General features: G+C 40.7%; 1 protein-coding gene and 4 non-coding genes across 5 annotated transcripts; 3 read left to right on the top strand and 2 right to left on the bottom strand.

The window, feature by feature from the left end:
- Positions 1-1,807: 1,807 nt before the first annotated feature.
- TRNAG-GCC (transfer RNA glycine (anticodon GCC)) lies at positions 1,808-1,878 on the top strand. The gene has a single exon. It is a non-coding gene; the product is annotated as a tRNA-Gly (tRNA).
- Positions 1,879-3,612: 1,734 nt separating this feature from the next.
- On the top strand, positions 3,613-6,526 carry LOC128491565 (transcription factor HES-7-like). The gene is made up of 5 exons (XM_053463883.1): positions 3,613-3,619; positions 4,667-4,827; positions 5,044-5,139; positions 5,656-5,734; positions 6,048-6,526. The coding sequence occupies exons 1-5, from the start codon at positions 3,613-3,615 to the stop codon at positions 6,524-6,526; spliced, it is 822 nt and encodes a 273-aa protein (XP_053319858.1).
- A 5,533-nt stretch (positions 6,527-12,059) lies between these two features.
- On the bottom strand, positions 12,060-12,132 carry TRNAM-CAU (transfer RNA methionine (anticodon CAU)). Its single transcript has one exon. It is a non-coding gene; the product is annotated as a tRNA-Met (tRNA).
- Positions 12,133-14,559: 2,427 nt separating this feature from the next.
- Positions 14,560-14,632, bottom strand: TRNAM-CAU (transfer RNA methionine (anticodon CAU)). Its single transcript has one exon. It is a non-coding gene; the product is annotated as a tRNA-Met (tRNA).
- Positions 14,633-18,655: 4,023 nt separating this feature from the next.
- Positions 18,656-18,726, top strand: TRNAG-GCC (transfer RNA glycine (anticodon GCC)). The gene has a single exon. It is a non-coding gene; the product is annotated as a tRNA-Gly (tRNA).
- The last annotated feature ends 2,259 nt before the right edge of the window (positions 18,727-20,985 follow it).

Raw genomic sequence — 20,985 nt, 5'->3', positions numbered from 1 at the left:
CCGACACACTTCCCAGTCTGGTGTTAGGATCAGAGTCGGGCACATGGACCTTTTAGTTTGTTTGTCAGCGCTGTACAACGGGTAAACAGTCAAACACAAAAGGTGCTTGTATTTATAGAATGAAAAAGCAATGAGGGCTTCTCTCAAAAGAGCTCACAATCTATCCCACGCACGTTTAAATTCCCTCACTGGATCAACCTCTACTACATCTGCTGGAAAGCTGTCCCCCTTAGCCACTACCCTCTCAGTGAAGAAATAGAATCCTGCATCTCATATAAGCATCTGGCCCCCTTTATGGCCTCCTGGCTTGTCAAGATAACTCTGTATTCTGCTCTTCCCCATTTACTGGTTACTTTGTATTCTCACTTCCCACTGTAGTTTGTCATACCGATGATGTCATCACATAATAACTAAATCATCTTGATTTCATTTCCATTTGTACTTTTACATGCAGGATGAACCGTATATATATGAATTATATGTGCCCCATTTCTCTTAGGCTCGGTGTGTTGGGGGCTAGAGGTGGAAAAGCCTACACAATGTGGGCTAAGCCACCTCGTACCCCAAAGCAGAGGGACACAGAAAGGGCCGTCCACCAGATGGGCAAGTTTGCTCCATCAATCCCCCCCTCCAAAAAAAATAATAAATTAGTAAAGACGCTTGACTTCTGGTACATTTTACAAATGTTTAAGTTATGTCATTTTTAACATTGGGGGATTCCTGGGAAAAACACACAGAAGGAATGGTGACAATTCTGTCTCTTTTTGGTGAGGTGTGTGCTGGTGTGGGGATTGTCACCGACCCTTGGACCCCTGTGTAGACCACTAGATGGGAATGGTGGGAATGAGCCTATGTTTGGCAAATGTTGTTATTTCTTAATAGGTTCCCAGGGTTATTCATGCTGAGACTCTCATCCAAAATAAAGCAAGCCTTTTCTCTTGCAGAATCGTATAGGTATACCAGGGGTACTATCAGGAGTTTGCCCCCGCGTCGCAGGGTTTCACCCCAAATCAGCATGTCAGTGTGAATGGACAGATTCTGAGGGTCAAACAGCTTTGGGACCAAATTCTACTCTGATTTCATGATATCTGAGCATGGTGACTTCATTCAGGATATCTTTACCCCATGACAAATTATGGGTTTCAGAAGGACTATTATTAGAACCATTTTGTTGCCACCATTTGCGAGAGTCTCCAATAGGATCTTTGTTATGAGCTATTAAAGGGTTAATATTAGGAAGAAGAATAGCGTTTAGAAGAAGGATAATGTACTTATATATACACAATTTTATTTACAATGCCATCGCCCGCTGTTTCTATAAACATTATTGGGGCTTTCAGGTCTGTAGAACACTATGATGTCCTCATTACCAGCAAACGTTCTGTTCTCATAGAAAAAAAAAGGCACATCTTGGGAGAAGAGGGACATCTGGGAAAGAGGCACTTGCTAAACTAAACGGGAAACTTGGGAGGTATGAACGTAAGGAGAAAATGCCCACATACCCTATGCTGTCTATTTGCTAACACTTGCATGCATCAGCCAGATCATCAGAGGATCATCAGCCAGAGGTTGGACAGGTACAAATGGTCCTGTCCATGGGGCCATAAGGAGACCCAGAGGGCTTGATCCTAAATGGAAAACAGGACAGGGTTGTAATTTAGCTCGTGCTCAGATTCTTTCCCTCAAATTATTTATTACAAATTAACGGCCAATCATCACATTTTAGGAGTTCCAGAATATTAATTCAGAATGTTCCTGATCTTGGACTGTTCATTGTGATTTAGATTCCACCATGACTTCTATGCGAGCATTGGTGGTTCAGTGGTAGAATTCTCGCCTGCCACGCGGGAGGCCCGGGTTCGATTCCCGGCCAATGCAGCTCTGTTTTTTTTTTTTTTTAATTATGGTACTTTTTATTTTAAGAGTGTTTTCATTCATATTACTACTTTGTATAACATTAGCCTTTTTTAATGTAAAAAAATATCTGCTGCTGTGAGCTACTCTTCCAATGATGCTCAGCCAGCATTATGGTGGACACCTGGCTGGCTGAGAGTCATGGGAATTTTAGTTCACAGCTAGCATCTGCAGCTTTACTGTGGCTGCATTTCCCATGACGCTCAGCCAGCATCATGGAAGTAGTATGTCTGGCTGAGCCTTATGGGAATTCAATTCAATGTGAGGTATGGAATTTGATGACGCTAGGTAAAACAATAAATAAATAATAATAAATAATAATAATAATTCATATTATCTCATTATTCTTGCGTTTACTTTGAAATCATTAAAAGTGCTTATTATTTTTTTACACCAACAAAATACGTAACGCTTCAGTACGTAGGATATGGCAAGAAACCGGTAAGACCCAAGAGCAAAACCGGGACAGTACCTCTATATCCGAGACATACATTCCTGTGCTGAAAAAAATGTTATACATGGACTTATTCACAAAATAAAGTTAGAAATAAATGTAGGTAAAATAGGATTTTACGGATAGCTGTCACCATCGCATTAACCAGTTCATGTCATAAGGTCAGTCCAGAACCCAACAGTGACCTCAGACCCTGGGAACGTCAACCTTCAACCTTTCACATGTATCTGAGAACTTCTCTCCAGGACTGTGAAGGTAAAATTAGGTGTCGCACTGAAGTGTGTTAAACATTTGTTCCAACATCTTCCTCTAGAGCCCATATAGAGACTTTATTTACTTATGTGGGCAGCTCAGTAAGTATTAAGCCTTAGATTACGTAGGACATCGGTAAGCAAGAGGCAAACCCAATCCCAAATATTCTGATTGACGGCCTAAAATTGGGTCAACTGGTACCTTTTACCAAAAATGACCCTTTCTTATGGCAACCTGTGCGGCACTCAGCGGGTTAAAAAAAAATAAACCCCAAATAATCACTATACTCTTTTCACATCCCTTCAAAATATGTTGGTAATTTACTAAATCATAATAATTATTATTTCTTGATCTATTCATTGTCATATTCCACTGCTGTTAACAGTGGGCGATCAGACCGAATAAGTATGACATCATAATATAACTTGGGTTTTAGAATCTAGACCAAAAACCCGTAGAACTGACAAAGATACATTGGGAGATATGTATCCATATACATACAGCACGCACGTATGTATGTGTATGTATGGAATACGTATACATATGAAGCACCACACGAAGCTCCTTTCAGGTCGGAAGACTATAAGCCATTGTACGAATCTTTGTGAATTGGTCCGAGGTTTCTATGGAGGAGACGGTCTTGGTGTTTGCAAATATTCAGAATTCGGCTAGTAGTCTGCCATCGCTCTGTATCGTTATCCAGCCATTTGCATTTAAATAAGCGATCCTTCAGGATGGCCTCGGGGCCTGCTGTGGCCACCACCACATTGCTGCCCATACATATGTGTTTTTTTGGGGTCTTTTTGCATACATTGAAATACTATTAGGCAATTGTAATTCTAAGCAGCCTATTTGCATACACCGTTGGGTTGAAGAAATCAAGACATTTACTCATAATTAGTAGCAAATTGGTGAAGAAAGATGTGTATCCTGTGCCTTGATTATATTCCACTGTCCCGGGAACTTGGAACAAATGCTAATTCCAGATTGTAATGTCGCGTGAGCCTGAAGAAGGGTTTGAAAGGAGCATTCGGAGCAGAACCTGGGATTCCACAGATAATTCCATTCTTTAGTTTGTAAATATCGTCAATATGTTCAGGTGAAGTCATTCAGAGAAGACCGTGCTGACATGTGGCCTAAGTTGTGTCACAGGCCATGCATTCCTGCAGAGATACCCATGCAATGCTTCCAGATAGGGCTTGATTTCTTCAACAAATGAGACCAGGTCAAATAGTTTTGGTCAATCGGGGCTGGGTAGGTTTTCACAGCTAGGTCTGGACATGCTCTGGATTATTTTTCCTGCCAGATCCACATGGCAGAGGTTGGTAAAATGTCCACACAAGGACACCAGGGTCCGTACCGTAGTCTATGGAGATCATTGATGACTATGGACACTTAGGGAAATGCCCCCCCCAACAAAGATTGTTTAGATGAACCCATGCCAGGAGGTCCACGCCATATACCTGGAAACAGAGGCATGCAACCTTTGGCCAAGAGGTTGCCAATATCTGCTGTAAGCTCCACCATACCCAGTACACAGCCATAGCAGAAGTACTTTGTTGGAGAACTCACACAGATAGGATAATGTGTCACATTGTTAAAGATCGTAGTCCTACGCTCCCTATTGTCCCTTTTATTGGTTCTTATAATTGCCTATTTGTGCTTAAGTTAAGAAAAAAACCGCTGGCCGTATTTGGACAAATTCACGGACGCACACCACGTAGGACATGTGCATTGCCTGGCCTGTCTGTAAAAGTGTGTTTGTCAATGTGTATTGTTATTTACTAATAACAATGGTGGAATGGCCCATCTTATATTGCAATGTTAATGCGTAAAGTGTGGATTGTAGCCATTTGGCTGGTTTATTGACTTCAGCACAGGTCTGGAAGTGTGGTGTTGAGGTTAATTAGCATTTGAGCAGGTTTCGGAGTGTGACAATTGGGTGGGGTTATGGGTACCAGAGCAGCTTTGGAAGTGCGAATAGGAGGTGGGCTTGGTGGTATCAGGTCTGAGTGGGACAGGACGATCTGGTCATTGGGATTGAAGGAGCTCTGAGTGTGAAGACCCCTGGAAGACCAGGACTATCCCAGGACCAAGAAGGACTATCAGTATCTACCTTCTTCCACAGAATCATCGTTTCAGCCTTGGTCCTTACAAAACCATCTACAAAAATGAGGAACGCTTACCTCACCAGAGAGGACAAGAGGGTAATTGAAGAAGTCCTTAAGCTATACAAATGTCCTAAGTGTTTTTTTGCTGTGCACTACACAAGCCTTCTCTTCCTCTGATACCACTTTCTGGCTAAAATGTTCCATTTTCCCCTTTCTCAAACTAATGTCCGCGTCATTTTTTGGTCACGAGCTGTAGTGGTCTTCAACTTTTCCGGAAACTCACTCTGTTCCTTGTTACCCCCTCTATTGCAGTTAATGAAACCAGTCATTGAAAAGAGGCGAAGAGACCGGATTAATCAGAGTCTGGAACATTTGAGGACACTTCTTCTGGAAGCTACCAAAGATGAGGTAGGACCACCAACAGTTGCTCTGTTTAAAGCCAGCTTGGGACGCTTGACCAAAAGGTCAAAGAAAATGTAGAACTATTTACAATTATATGACTATATAATGTATAGGGCAATTAACCAGAGAAAGTAGTATATTTAATTACCCATATAAAGCTATATTGTAGTTTTTAAGGGTATTGTTAATACAATATTTTAATGCATTTCACAATTTGTTTTAACTGGTGCAGGACTCGAGATCAAATAGAAATGTTCCAAACACTCTAACAATAAAAACATGACTATCCTGCATAGATAATCCCTTTGTTCCCTTTAAAATCTATATTTGGCCCCAATACCATGCAAACATAAAATCAGTGGCTTATCGGTGGTTTAGTGCTGAATGATTTATCAGCATTTACGTCCTATCCTATTAAATATTTTAATGCATCAATGGCAGGTTTTACGCAAATGAAAAACTATTCATACCTTATTATTCCTTTTTTTTTTTTAACATTTTTTAACCTCTTCTTGCGTGCAGTCCTTGAAAAATCCCAAAACGGAGAAAGTTGATATTCTGACCAAGACGGTGGAGTTTTTGGAAATGTGCCATGGTTCAGGTAAGATATATCTAGAATATTTATATATATCTGCATTTAATATTTGTATTAAATATATATATGTGTGGCTGACCAATAGCAATTGTTAGCAAACATGAGATAATTCCACGGGTCCAAAAGAACCGAATACAACACAGAGCTTGACGGTAGATAAGAACCATTGAACCCATCTAATCTGCTCATTATATATTATTTTGGAATATTTATAGTTCATGTTTAATTAGGAAAGCCATGTAGTTGAATCATATTTCGTAATGAGGTGTACTGGGGTTCCACACATATGTTTCTACAAAGTCTGTTTTTCCTTGTTCAGGTGCAGAGGATACGAAGAGGACCATGTCTGGGTTTAAAGGCGGGTTTCAAGAAGGCCTGAGCCAGGCAACGATCTTCTTGAACTCAGCTGCCGGTATTTCTGAGAAGAAGAGAGGGTACGTTGTTGAGAAACTCTACCAACATATGGAAGACAGAAACCTAAAGAGAAGGATCGAGCGATCACCCCATGACTGCTCCAGGATCAACAAGGCTACACCAAGTCCACCACAGATCTCCAGGGTCCCGGAAAGCATAGACATTGTAGAGAAATGCCCAGAAAGTTATTCTTGTATATCATTCCTTCACACTTTTCCATCTCCATCAAGTTCCTACGACGTTTCTTGCCACAGACAAGCACAGTGCACACCACAAAAGGTCCACAAGGCCACCAGTAAAGTGTCACTACAAAGGACTCTCTTCCCACCAACATCCTCCAATGACTGTGTGCCCTCTGGCCAGGTGTGGAGACCTTGGCCATAACTCCTTTCTCACCGACTCTATAAGTGCCAGAGGAGTGCTGCCCCTCACCCCTCTGGCACTTACAGAGGTAACTTCGTGTTGTAAATAATTGCTGTACATTTAAATTATATTTTTGTCTTGGATTCGTACTGTGATGATTTTATTAATATGTTTGGTAAATTAAAAAGCCTCTTTCTTTTTTTTATAGTGTTCCTTGTGAATGTTTTCTATCTATTTTATGCTTCCATGTGTTAAATTTGAGACATAAAAAGCGGCCTAATCCCACATGGTTTTTAAGGCACCAGAGGTATCTTCTTCCCCCATCATGCACCTCTTCATAGGTATAGAACTGAGAATACTACCGACAGGCTTTGCTGTGTCCTTTATGGTAAATATCCGACTAGTTGTTGATTTTTCTAACAATTATTATGAATTTGCCCAGGGTCCACCACACCGCCTGGTTAGTTAGCTAGGCAAGCACTAGTCCTACTCCAACACATAGGGGATATTTTCTGTGGTGACTGGCGGAGAGTCCCCTGGTCCAAGTGTCCCAGGCAGCTGCCTGAGTAACCTGGCATTGAGACCAGCTCTGGCCCTGGCCTTACTGGAGGCTGATATCAAGGTTGGGCTGGCAATATTAAGCATGTAATCCCCTGCCCCTTTAGTAGCCGGCCATCTTACGGACATAAATGGTCTATCCATGTTCCTCCAGTATCGTAAAGCAAAACTGGACACGGCTAGGAAACCTAACACAGACATTGAATGATTTTAATCCGATTAAAGGAGGAAAAACTTTTTTGGGGGGGGCTGTATTTTCCAGAATCTTCCATCCTTTTCAATTCATCAGCAGTGCTGACATGGCACTCGTTGAAGCGTCTTCTCCTCTGTTTAGTAAATGACCCCTTTTCGGTCGGAAGACTGGGCTCGTGTTCATGTGTGTACTTGCACAAACATCTTGATTACACGTGTACACATTTCTAATACATTCTGCCAGGGGCCGCTTCACGGCTTCATGTCGTGTAAACATAGTCAAAAAAGATTGAAAGCAGACATAAACCAAAACCATGTGTTATGGTTGCCATCTAGGCAGGTAGAAAATTAAGGTTGTTACATAAGAACCATTGCTTCTTAACCCCTTAATGACAAAGCCCGTACATGTACGGGCTCAAAATGTATTGTTTTCAATGGGTTTAGGGACCGCCCATTGTCCTTAAGGGGTTAAAGTCTTTTAACTTACATTAGAGTTGATACAAGTAATCACTCCTGCTTAAGTATGAAGGTCGGACTATCTGACATGTATTCCAATCATATTTTGTAATGAGTTGTACCGGGGTACCAAAAATACCCAACATTTCAGCGGATAGGGAGAGGACTACGTCTGGGGTTAAAGCTGGATCTCAGCAATGACTGAGCCAGGCAGCTATGTTCTTAAACTCAGCTGCTGATATTCCTGAGAAGAGGAGAGTTTTTTGTTGAGAAACCATACTAACATATGGAATACACAAACTAGACTGAGCAACCACCCCATGACTGCTCCAGGATCCGTAAGGCTATACTAAAGTCCATCTCGGATCTCCAGGGTTCTGGAAAGTATGGACATTGTTGAAAAATGCCCAGAAACCTATTGTTGTATATCATTCATTCACACTTTTCCATCTCCATCAAGTTCCTACAGAGTTGCTTGCCTCAGACAATCACGGTGCATACCACAAAAGTTCCACAAGGCCCCCCATAAAGTATCTGTACAACCTAGCTGGTAGGCAGTTAGAAAATTAAGGTCGGTACATATGAGCCGTGTAAGTCTTTTAACTTACCTTTACTGAACAATATAAAAAAGTTAAGTGAAACAAATTAGTTTATTAAAAAAGGGACATTGCATTGGCCGGGAATCGAACCCGGGCCTCCCGCGTGGCAGGCGAGAATTCTACCACTGAACCACCAATGCTTCGACATGTGCCTGGGAGGAAGAACAAGTAATTCATTGTACAGGACACTTTCCAGAAATTATTCCTTAATTCTGTAAACGTTTCCCTCATTCATACATTTTCAGGGAGTGTGTAAATTGTCATGTGACACACAAGCACTAATTCCAAATTGAAAAAGCACTAATAGAAACCCCAAAGGCTTTCACACCTTCAGAAATAATAAATAAAATATGGTTATTTTTTTTGCAACATGCTGGAGAAATTATATTTTGTGTAAGCTACATTAAATAAATAAATTAGAAAAATACAAATTAGCATTTTTTAATAACTGAAAGTCACATAAAAATTGGGAAAAAAAAGGATCAATGTTTTTTCTCCTTATTTCATAACATTTTTCTACCACATAATTTTCACTGCGAATGTTGGAGACCTTCTGATTTAGTTAGCTTTAGTTGTCTGGTAAAAAGACACAAGTTAAGGGACTTTTTATCTAAAGATTGCAGATAAATGGTAGCTGTGAATTGCGTTTCTCACACCTTTGCTTCCTTTGGAGGTTTCCTCTTACAACAGAATCCCAGACATGAAAGGGCCGCTAGGCGTGAGAGGCCGGACGGGGACGTGAGACACAAAACATTGTTGTATGAGGTGAAAACTTTCCCAGGGGAAATTCCAAGAGATCTCATTTTTCATATTCCGATACAAATCTTCCGCATTATTTTGTGAATTAATCTTTTTAACACACTTTATATATGACTTATCTTACAAAGAAAGTAAGGATCTATTGAACCCTAATCATGGCATCTTAAACGTCCATAGAATCACCGGAGCCTAGAATGTGACGGCAGAAATGAAGAATTTGGAAGCAAGCTTTAGACAGGGAGATACCGGGGATTACAAGGAGGCCCTGGCTGGCGCGCGGCTGATGACTGGGTATGACGGGCCACACATTAGATTTTTATGCTCATGTGGTGGGCAGCCGGGTGGTCGCACTCTACAGTGCCCGGTCTTCTGCTAGAGCGACAGATTAGGCGCACATGGAGCGGCCAGGAAGAGACCTGCCAAGGACTTTGCCAAGTGGGCCAGATGATGAGTCCTGGCCTTAGAAGAAGAAGAGAACGTTTCAGACCTGGTCATCGGGACAATCTTTACAATTATATCTTACAGGCCTTTACACAAGAAGAGAAGATGAACATAAGAACATAGGACAATTTAAGGATCTTAAATTATATTCATTTGCCATCGGTTACAAACCACTACATTCTATGTGAATTTGATTGTTAATTATGTTACTCATGGGTGTTCCATGTTGGTCATTCCTTAAAAAAATATCTACAAGTTATTGCACCAGGGTTCCCTGTTCGTGAGAGCTGTAGGGATGGTCTTTTCCCAAGGGATTGTGTGAAATGAACATTAAGGTGTAAATTCTGGAGGTGGTGTCCATGCATTAAGTCGTCAGCCCATTAAGGAGAAGTGTGTCCATGGGAAAGCCGCACTAGCTTGTCTTACGACTTTCTTGAGACCCTTTTGTTCCTTCTGACACTTCTCAGGAGGCTTTGATCTTACGAAACTAGGTTCCCAAGAGGTGACACTGTAGAAGTAATTTTCTGGTCCCTATAGTTAGAGAAAAGACATTTTTATTTCATTTATAAAGCTAGGGGTATTTGCAAATGAGATGATGAATATTATCTCATCTCCCCAACCGCATTTGACCAATAGATTGTAATCTCCCAAGAAAAGGCCACTCTTCTCCATGTTTAGAGCCTCAGAAAAGATTCTTTCTGTGTTAAGGTTGTTGTCAATTCTAAATCTTCTTAAATATTTTCACTGTCCCCTATTGTAACTACAAAATCTGCTGGTGCTATATATATATATTTAGCGCACATATGTTATATTTACTACCAGTAATCTTTTGCGTTGGCTTGGTGAATGCACAAGGGAGGGTCTAATGGAACCCCTTCATTGTACAGCACTGTGGAATATGATGGTGCTATATAAAAGAATAAATCATAATAATAAAATGTGCGGAAAGTGTCCCATTGATTGCAAGCATCTTGGACGTGCGGCTTCCATATACTGTGTTTTTTTTATTTATTTTTTTTAATTAAAGGTTAAATTAATTATTATGAACGTCCTTACAAAGCACTATGATATGCAATCATTTTTCAGAGGCTTTCCTGTCCCTTTAATAATTATATATATATATATATATATATATATATATATATATACATATATATATATATATCTATATATATATATACATCGTTATGTATTTATTTATTTAAAGGCTAAATTAATTATTAATTATGAAAGTCCTTACAAAGTACTATAATATTCAATACTTTTTCAGAAAGTTTACAGTATACATAAAGGGCACAGAATAAATAAATGCAAAAAGGTAAAAAGTTAAGTTGCATTGGCCGGGAATCGAACCCGGGCCTCCCGCGTGGCAGGCGAGAATTCTACCACTGAACCACCAATGCCTACATAGTGCTCTTAGGTGAATGGAATTCCCTAAATACACGTTTCTGATTGAGGATCTGTTCCTCAGATTGTAGATTGCAAGCTCTTAAGATCCTTGAACTGTTAGTACATTTTCCCCACTAGCTGCATATTTTTTCTCATTTTAACTGGTGCAGGACTCAAGAGAAAGTTGAGCAGTATATGTATGTGATTTTTTTTATAAATTAACACAGCATCTACACTTATATTAGGCTGTAGAGCAATATAAATGTTTTATTGTGTGCCGAGAAGTGTGTCTGGGTGAAAATGTTTAGAGTTTACACCTTTCAGGAACAAGTGGCCCCAGGGACCAGAGTGAAGAGCTGACAATTTAGTGTAAAAGACCACAGACTACACAGCTTTCAGAGATGAACTGAGACAATTAGATGACTATTAAACTATTATTAGAATAAATAGTATGAATACTGTTCCCTAGGTGCAGGTAGCCTGTAATCAATATTGATACAGAATACACGGGAAATTATAGCACTATTCCAATGTTAAAAGGTAAAATAAGTACATTTACATTTAAAACATTGAATGAGAAAAAAGGGACGTAAGGCGTAAAAAAAAAAAAAAAAAGTACATTGCATTGGCCGGGAATCGAACCCGGGCCTCCCGCGTGGCAGGCGAGAATTCTACCACTGAACCACCAATGCTTTATGTAAGCGTTGTCGTCACACCTGTATTGGTTCTTACATCAACATTTCGGTTTTTTTTAGTTTTTTGTTTTTGTTTGCATGGCAGGCGATGAATTCTACCAATGAACCTGGCCCTGGCTATTCTTGCTTGACCTCGCTGATATCTGAGAACCTGACCCTGGCTATCCTTGTTAATAGCGCAGTGCTATTACATCACCTGTTGTTTCTGTAAGTCAAATTGTTATGTTACGTACTACTTGTCATGTCCTGTCTACCCATTGTACAGCGCTAAGGAATTTGATGGCGCTATTATTATTATGTTATTATTATTTATTGTTTTATAGCGCCATCAAATTCCATAGCGCTGTACAATGGGTAGATAGGACATAAGAAGTAGTATGTAACATAACAAATTGACTTACAGAGACAACAGGTGGGCCCTTACTATCATTATGACTGGCTGCATGTGCAACTATAAAATCAATATGCCCTGTGTGAGGATCGAACTCACGACCTTCAGATTATGAGACTGACGCGCTACCTACTGCGCTAACAAGGCACACAGGCATGACCAATGGGTGTTTCATTCAGCAATGCAGGTCAGAATGTGACACTCAAAGCGTCTCGGGGAATTATTTTTTAATATTCCCTTATAGATGTATTTGTGCTTTTCACATGTATTGCTATCCGACATAACAGGAGAGGATCTTTTAATAGGGGCCTATCATGGAGGAGGTGGTCATAATAGGAGATTAGGAGGACTTCGCCCATGATTTCAAAGCTTCAGGAGACGTAACGGGATTTAAGCACATGAAAGGGACAGTAGGTGTAGGTGATCAGCAAAAGTTTTCGCCCATGCAAACCTGCTTTGGTTTCCAAGTGACCTCCAGCTTAGTATTCAGTTAGTAGTCACTCATGCCAATGGTCAACCTGGTATTGGTATCGTGTAATAGGTAGGACCTAACCATATGTTAGGTCAAGTTGTAGGAACCCTGAATTTGTCAATTAGGTCTATCGGTGTAGAAAACATTAGGTTTCTGTCATCACACATGGGAAACAATCACAGAATACTTAAGTGTATGTGTTCAAATAAGTCCCTGTGTCCGAGAGGTCCAGGGCTGGCCATTTCCCAGGGAATTGTGTGCAATTAACATGGAGATGTAAAATATGGAGTAAGTGGAATACGGTCTTTAAGGAGAAGCGACCATGGGAAAGCCACACTCCTTTCACACGTGCCGAGGCTGTCCTGTTGCCTTTTGCTACTTCTAACACCTCTAAGAAGGCTTTGATCTCTCAACAAGAGGAGTCAATGTCATTGTTCTTAATTCTCAAAGTCAAAATACCAGTTTTACCCAATGTAACAGGGACATCTTTTCTTCTCTTTTGCATTATGTGTTTCAAGAAAGTACCATATATTTATGTTTCTCTGCAGATCTGGATTCGGCCATGGTGCGCAGCCGTGAGATTTTGGTTACACTCAAAGAACAGACCCTTCTGTACAGCCTGATTTCCATGACAAGGCTCGGCACACTTCAAACAATTCACACCAAACACAGAGCCATGTGCCGAGAAGTGTGTCTGGATGACAACGTCAAGTGTTGGGATTCACACCTCTCAGGAACAAGTAGGGACTACACTGAAGAGCTTGCAATTTAATGTAAGAGACCAGAAGGCATTCAGCTTCCAGAGAGTGATATGAATAGCTTGTAACAGACAAAAATGAGGTAATTACATACTCACCTACATTTGTACACCTACAGTGTAATGCACTGTGCGTAGGCAAAATTTTTATGCAGAGACAGACCCGAATTTGACGGGACAGGAGCCAAAAAAACTGGACTGTCTGATAAATTTGGGAATGTTGGCAGGTATGTAATTATAGAGGGTATTATTACACTATTGTAATAAGAATCAGTATAAATACAGTGTACCCTAGGTACAAGTTTCAAACATTGCACAAATAATTCAATGTTATAATATAATCAATAAATATAATTTCACTATTTATGGTACAGAATTTCTCTGTGTTAGTCATTTTTAAATTCTCAATTGTTTCTTAATTATAGATAAATATTTTATTGTGTGTCGGGCAGTGTGTCTGGGTGAAAATATTTATTGTTGGGATTTAAACCTCTCAGGAACAAGTGGCCCCAGGGACCAGACTCAAGACCTTACAATTTAATGTAAAAGCCCACAGATTATGCAGCTTTAAGAGATATTCCAATGTTAAAAGGTAAAATAAGTAAATTTACATTTAAAACATTAAGGGAGAATAAAAAGGATGCTGCATTGGCCGGGAATCGAACCCGGGCCTCCCGCGTGGCAGGCGAGAATTCTACCACTGAACCACCAATGCTTCATGTGTGCTGCTGAATGTGTGCTGCTGAATGTGTGCTGCTGAATGTGTGCTGCTGAATGTGTGCTGCTGAATGTGTGCTGCTGAATGTGTGCTGTTGAATGTGTATCATTTGTGTTGCTTCATGAATACTGTAGTATTATTGAGTGATTTAAGAATATTGGGAGTACTCAGATACTGTAATGTAATTATAATTTAATTCATAAATAGAATTTCCCTATCCACACTACTGGATTTATTTGACAAACATTTTTCAGTTACACACTGTTCTTACAAAGTACAATGGAGTAGCTTGCAGACCTCGATACCCAAGCCTAAACGTTGGATTTTACTTGATATTTGTCTGTCTCCACCTTTAATGGGATGTTTCTTCTAAATTCCATGTTCACAGAAACTGGGGAAAGAATTATTAAGCCAGTTTCAGAATTAACGGGACCCAAGAATATCAAATATATGGTGAGAAGCAAACAAATGCAACCACATTGTTTGTCTTTTTGTACAAAAATATAAAATGGGGTTCATGACCATAGGACCTTCCTAAATCACTCAGCAGCAGCCAACAAAATGGTTTAAAGGTGGGCCCTTACAATCATTATGACTGGCTGCATGTGCAACTATAAAAAAAAATTATGCCCTGTGTGAGGATCGAACTCACGACCTTCAGATTATGAGACTGACGCGCTACCTACTGCGCTAACAAGGCACATGCAACCCTAAAGAAAAGATATCACAACCAGCCAGACATGGTGGTCGTAATAGGAGATGAACACTTCGTCCATGATGTCATATCTCAACACTCTGTGTCTTAAAGGCGCGCCTTTCTTGCTACACATACCTGGGAACCTCGCAGGGTATGCTATCCTGAACTCTCCCTTTTCAAGAGGAGTTTCAAGGCTTCAGATGCTGAAAGGTAAAGTGGTAATAGGTGGATATGTAAATGTAGCACTAGTAAAAGACAATAGGAACTGTGCATTGGGTGGCAATTGAACCAGAGCGTTCTACCACTGAACCCCCCCAATGCAGGCATGGACCTCTTAATTCTAGGCATGTAAGAGAAACAGTTTAATATAACACGTTCTGAAAGATGTAATATTGAGAGGTGCAAGAATATTAGCAATACACACATACCTTAATGTTCACTCATTTGCTAAGAGTTTTTTCAATTCTCAGTTATGAACTGTGCCCCGTTTTTCTCCAGCACGTAACCTTGTAGCTTGGGGTGAGATATGATTTTGGATCCTTCAGGCTAATAATAAACCTTAAAACTTGAATTAATTAAAAAATTAATTGCTGATTGGATGTTCCTTCAGCTCCCGGCCCCTGAATCCCTCTTAGTTGCGATCAAGGATTTGTTTGGGTTAAAGTTAGGTCAAGTTGTAGGAACCCTGAATTTGTCAATTAGGATCTATGGGTGTAGAAAACATTAGGTTTCTGTCATCACACATGGGAAACAATCACAGAATACTTAAGAGTATGTGTTCAAATTAGTCACTTTATCGTTAATTAAGCCAATAAGCCAAAGGTTCCCTGTGTCTGAGAGGTCCAGGGCTGGCCATTTCCCAGGGAATTGTGTGCAATTAACACGGAGATGTAAAATACGGCGTAAGTGGAATACGGCCTTTCAGGAGAAGCGACCATGGGAAAGCCACACTCCTTTCACACGTGCCGAGGCTGTCCTGTTGCCTTCTGCTTCTTCTAACACCTCTAAGAAGGCTTTGATCTCTCAACACCAGGTTCACAAGAGGAGTCAATGTCATTCTTCTTAATTCAAGTCAAAAAGAATACATTATAAGTAAAGGTCTATCAACGAGAACTAGCTGGCCAACATGAGGTTGGAAATACCAGTTTTACCCAATGTAACAGGGACATCATATATTTATGTTTCTCTGCAGATCTGATTTCTTAATTAATTAAGATCCCCCTTTTCTGTATTTGATGTACTCACATAAATTAGACCATTTATTAAAAACTATTGAAACATGCAAAAATAATTGTCACTGGTTGTTTGTAAAAAAAAATCTAAAAAATATATACATTTTTTTTTACAATTTTGCTTAGAATTTATTCTACATAGTAGGCGCCACTGATGAACAATGACCCGATTTATGTTCCGCAACATATTGCAGGCATACCCCACATACATATTTTTTTTTTGGTATTCTAGAGGGCAATATCTATCCCTTACATAGTACTCTATAGGGTAGTATTTTGAATGCGCTTGCTTGCTTTGGTGTAGTGAACCAGGATTTATACTTTTTACCAGTAGTGCTAGGGCAAGGAGATGTTGGGGCTTTTAAAAAAAAAATTTTTTATTCATTTTTTTTTTTTTAATTTTTCCCTTTGTGGGAAGAGAGAGAAATATTGTCTCCTCTCAGATCTCCCCTGCACAGATCACACTGTGATCAGCAAGCAAGGCTACATTGACTTGCATTGATGATTGCAATGAGTGCGATTAGCCAGCAGGGGGAGCTATCAGAGATCATGTCAGGGTGTAGACAGACCCTTCTGGGTCTCTCCTGTCCTCCAGGGAGCATCAGCAGTTACATCTTCCAGAAGTGAATGCCTGATCGCACAATCGGTCATTCCTTATGTAAGGAACACACAAATAGCCAGATGGAACACACAAATGGCTCTTGGGTACTTTCACAGCAGATCGGAAAAGATGGCCAATAATAACCGACATATTTTATTTCAAAATTCTGAAAGTCCTTGATGAGGAGGACCAGAAGGTGACCAGTTGTCTTTCTGTTTTGAAAGTCATGTCTCCTGTCTGTCCAGTCGAGGGAATTAGGCTGAAGACAACAGTCTGGGGATTATTTAATAAACATTAAGTTACGGAAGTTTTTGGATGTAGTGTTCAAACGGATTTGACAAATCTGTAGGTAACTGAAAACCAACCCAGTTCTCATGGGAGAAAGTAGCAGGACTTAGCACTTATTTATGTGAAAAATTGACACCTAGATTTTCTGAAGATTGTAGGTTATCTAAATTCAGAGACTCTCTTGAGAAGGACTCTCTTCACCACTTATTGCTGTAGGTCTAGTTGTTATATATTTCACCATTTCTTGTGTTTTCTTTGCCTGTTGTCACACTTTGTATGCAGAAACTTAAATCCGCGGTCAGATAGACCCAAGGAAAGAGAGTTCCCTCAAACAGCTTGCATCTGGACCAGAGGCAAACACAGCGGTCCTTTTACTAGACGCCCCCTCCCCCGGTGATGTACGTGGCATACAGCGGTAATTTGAAACATCTGTACTTGCGTCTGTGACAGATTTTGTTGTGGTTGAGCTCGAGAATTCAAAAACTGATCTCTACCACATTATACAAGAAACAAAACAACTTTATGTATATATTTAAAAGAAAATTATTGGTGGGCTACCGAATTTGTCTCGAGCCGGCGCATTGCACTTTGAACCACAATCACCAATATGAAGCCACCAATTTTAATCATCATCATAACCACCACAGGCTGGCATAGGCATACCAATTATATCCATGTCGAGACCAACGGTGTACCATGACATTAAACGAGAAGTCATCTTATTGACCCGCTTCCTGAGAATTGGCACCACAATAGGGTAACCATCTTTGACCAAACAAATATCATTTGGGAGTATATGGCCCAAAATTGCTGGAAATCGTCCTTCATGTTTGCGATTAAAACCTAAGTCAAGTTTCCCCCCACATGAAGCAGTAGGATCTGGGGCATCATGTGTACAGCTTCCTGGCCACCCTGTCCCATCTTATACCTAATAAAAAGAGCCACTTTATCACCACTCTATCCGGATCAAAACCAAGCTGCCTGTCTGCTGCTAACCCCACCTGGCCACCTCCGTTTGAGGGGAATGGGTGCCAAACTCTGAAAGTGGTAAACCCAGACCCCCAATGCAGCATCAGAACACCGCCGCAAAGAGGTATCTGGACAGGGAAGAACCATCCCTGTGAACCAAAAGAGATCCATCCCACTGCGGCCTGAACTGCCCAAACTGCACTAGTCTGGCACGCTAGGCTCCCTGGCCTGACCATAAAACAACCCCTACCAGCCTGGTCTGTCTTAGACCGCATAACCTTCACCATGTCCCCGTCCAGCACTAGGTCTTCAAACTGCAAGTCACCGTGAACCTTCTTATTGGGGCTTACCAACTTCCCCACCCTGAAAGCCCCAAAAATTGCCAAAACAAAAAAAGTCTAAACAGGCAAAATTCTTCCAACGACACACACTCCATTAAGCAGGCCTACCAAATCAAATAACAGCTCGTAAGGCACCGGCATGCGTGGATCCCACGTCTGGGAACCCCTGCGAAACCCTCTCAACGTCCCTTTCTAGGAGGTTAATCCCCCCTCAGATTGGAATGAGGTTCATCAATGGGGAAAAAAACAAATGATGGAGAATTAACAATTATTGAGCTTACAATATGGCTACAATATGTACGATATATATATATATATATATATATATATATATATAAATACAGCTGTGTAGAATAGGAAGGAGTCAGCTCCCTGATAATCTGGCCCATCAAATTGAGACTGAGTTTGGGTGAAAAACCCTGAGACAGAATCAATCCATGAGAGTTGCCAGGTGTACTGATGGTATCCAACAAACATAAAACTAATAAACAAATTCAGGGTTTATTCAGCTTGACCTAAAACGACAATACTCATACTGACTTACAAAGAATTGCAAAAAAGTACCATCACAGATGTGCTGCTTGCTGCATGTGAAGCATTGGTGGTTCAGTGGTAGAATTCTCGCCTGCCACGCGGGAGGCCCGGGTTCGATTCCCGGCCAATGCAAGCTTACTTCTTTTAATAGTATTCCTAAATAAAGTATCTAAAAGCAAGATACATCTTACCCTTCCTAAATGAAGTCATCCTGTACCAGGTTACAATAAATTACATAGAAAGAGCTTACACACCGGACATTGCTGCATGTATCCTTACTGTATTAGCAGAGTAGGTAGTGCGTCAGTCTTATATTTTAAGGATTGGAGGTTGATCCTCACACAGGGCATACTAGTTTTATAGTTACATACATGAACAACTAACTGATTGTTCCCAACCACCTCCTCACCGTTCTGTTGCTGTTTGAGATCCTCTAGCACCCGTTCGTATTCTTGCAGAGGTGCAAACATCGCTACATTTGTTTGGGCAGTGTCCTTTTGAACAGGTTTTGCTGGGAACCCTAGAAAATAAACTCAAAGACTACATGGAGAGACATTTCCTCTCCTACTACTCTGATCTATATGGATTTTTTTCCAGGAAATCAGATTTATGGAAGAATATGGATAAAGTTATCTTAACCCAACGATTCTATGTTGTGCATTCGTCCAAAGCTCTCTTTTTGTAGGGAAATGTCTCATACAAACATGGGGAGGTGGTGTCACCAGATCAGTCTTACTCCAAAAAATGTGCTCCCTCCTTTTGTCCTTCTTGGCAGTTCTCTGAAGGATCATAGGATCTTTAGACATCTGGGCCTCATGGCTTCCGTGTATTTTTCCAAATTCCCAGTGTCAGGGAAAAGCTATTCTTTGTTTACAGGTTTGTAAGTATATGAAATGAGACAAATGGAGAGGCTACAATCCCATGTAATTTCAAATAATTGATCCCATACGTGGCTGGGTGCTACGGCGCCAAAAGGACCTGGTCCAGGTCCCAAATCGTAACTCAAAAATAAATAGTTGCGCCAGCCGACACCAGCAAATCACATGGGGATATCCGTAATTGTACAAAAATGTATTTATTAAACGTCGGTGGACAGTAAAATCAAGGAGGGCAACAGAACAAAAACACAAATAAAAGGCTAAAATGCTTAACGCGTTTCGCACAAACTGTGCATATGTGGGGTTTCTTGGGAAATAATAATAACAATAAAGACCAGTTAAAGCGGGACAGGATGTGATTTCTTGTATTCTCAAAGAATCTGCAGAGATACCCACTTAGATACCCACTAGAACTAGTTGTAGCCGCACAGTCCAGCTCCTTCCATTGAAAACAGCCTGTGTGAAGAAGACACATAAATAACTACAAAGAGATAGACGTGTGTCAGGAAGTGTGTCTAGGTGACAATGCTTAGTGTTGGGATTCACACCCTCAGGTAGGAAGACTGACACTGCTGTATGCCTATCCCAGGCATGGTTGCTTGTCGAACCACTTATACCATGGCCTCTTTGCGCACGAGAAGTCCATGGCTGGTCTGTTCCTATGGCGCCATGTCTTACTATCATGAAGATGCAAATTATGGAGCTGGTGTCACTTCTTTTTACCCTTGTTATGAGGCAATTAACCAAAAGTGTGTTCTTGGGAAAGCCACACTCCTGCCTTTTGTTTTGACACTTCAGAGGGCTTTGATCTCCCAACAACAGGGCCACAAGAGGGGTTCTTCTCCAAAGCAAGAAAGCAAATTTGGTAAAGATTATATATTTAATGGCTAACTGACATAGAATGGATTGCATTCTTTTGGAGACTATCTTGATCTCTTCTAGAAGAGACCTAGATAGTCTTGACAGCTTGCGATCCATTATGCTGAGTTCTGAATATGACATCTTATCCTGATGCTCTGCATTTTACAGACACGCTTCTTTGGGTAACATTCCAGCATTTCAATTATCCAAAAAGCCACCATCAATGGAGGCAAAGTGAGAGCAGCCCTGGGAGTTTCTGCTACAACAGTGCAGAACTCTATTGATCTTTACCTATATGAGCCAGTCAGGGGAGATTAGATGGACAAAATGGGCTTCGGGGTAGCTGGCTTGAAGGGAGATCTCAGATCTCCCCAACAGCCAATGGGAGCAGTGGTATACCTGATAGCTCCTGGTTAAACCGGAGAGAGGCTGCCACCCCCCATTCCTCCCTCTGTTAGGCTTAGTCGGCTTAGGCCAGAATAGACCACTGGCTATAAACAACCGCACAGTACGTGTTATTAGTTGGTGCCATACAGATACACGTTATTACTATACAATGTTCTCTGTTTTCTTTAGGAATCTGGACATTAGAACTGTTTGCGTCAGGCTCCTTCCCACAACAACAGCCTGTGTGAGGCAGACGGAAAGACAT

The sequence above is a fragment of the Spea bombifrons genome, chromosome 4, assembly GCF_027358695.1.
Source record: "Spea bombifrons isolate aSpeBom1 chromosome 4, aSpeBom1.2.pri, whole genome shotgun sequence".
Lineage (NCBI taxonomy): Eukaryota > Metazoa > Chordata > Amphibia > Anura > Pelobatidae > Spea > Spea bombifrons.
The sequence above is the reverse complement of the archived record's forward strand: the minus strand, read 5'-3'. Positions and strand labels throughout refer to the sequence as shown.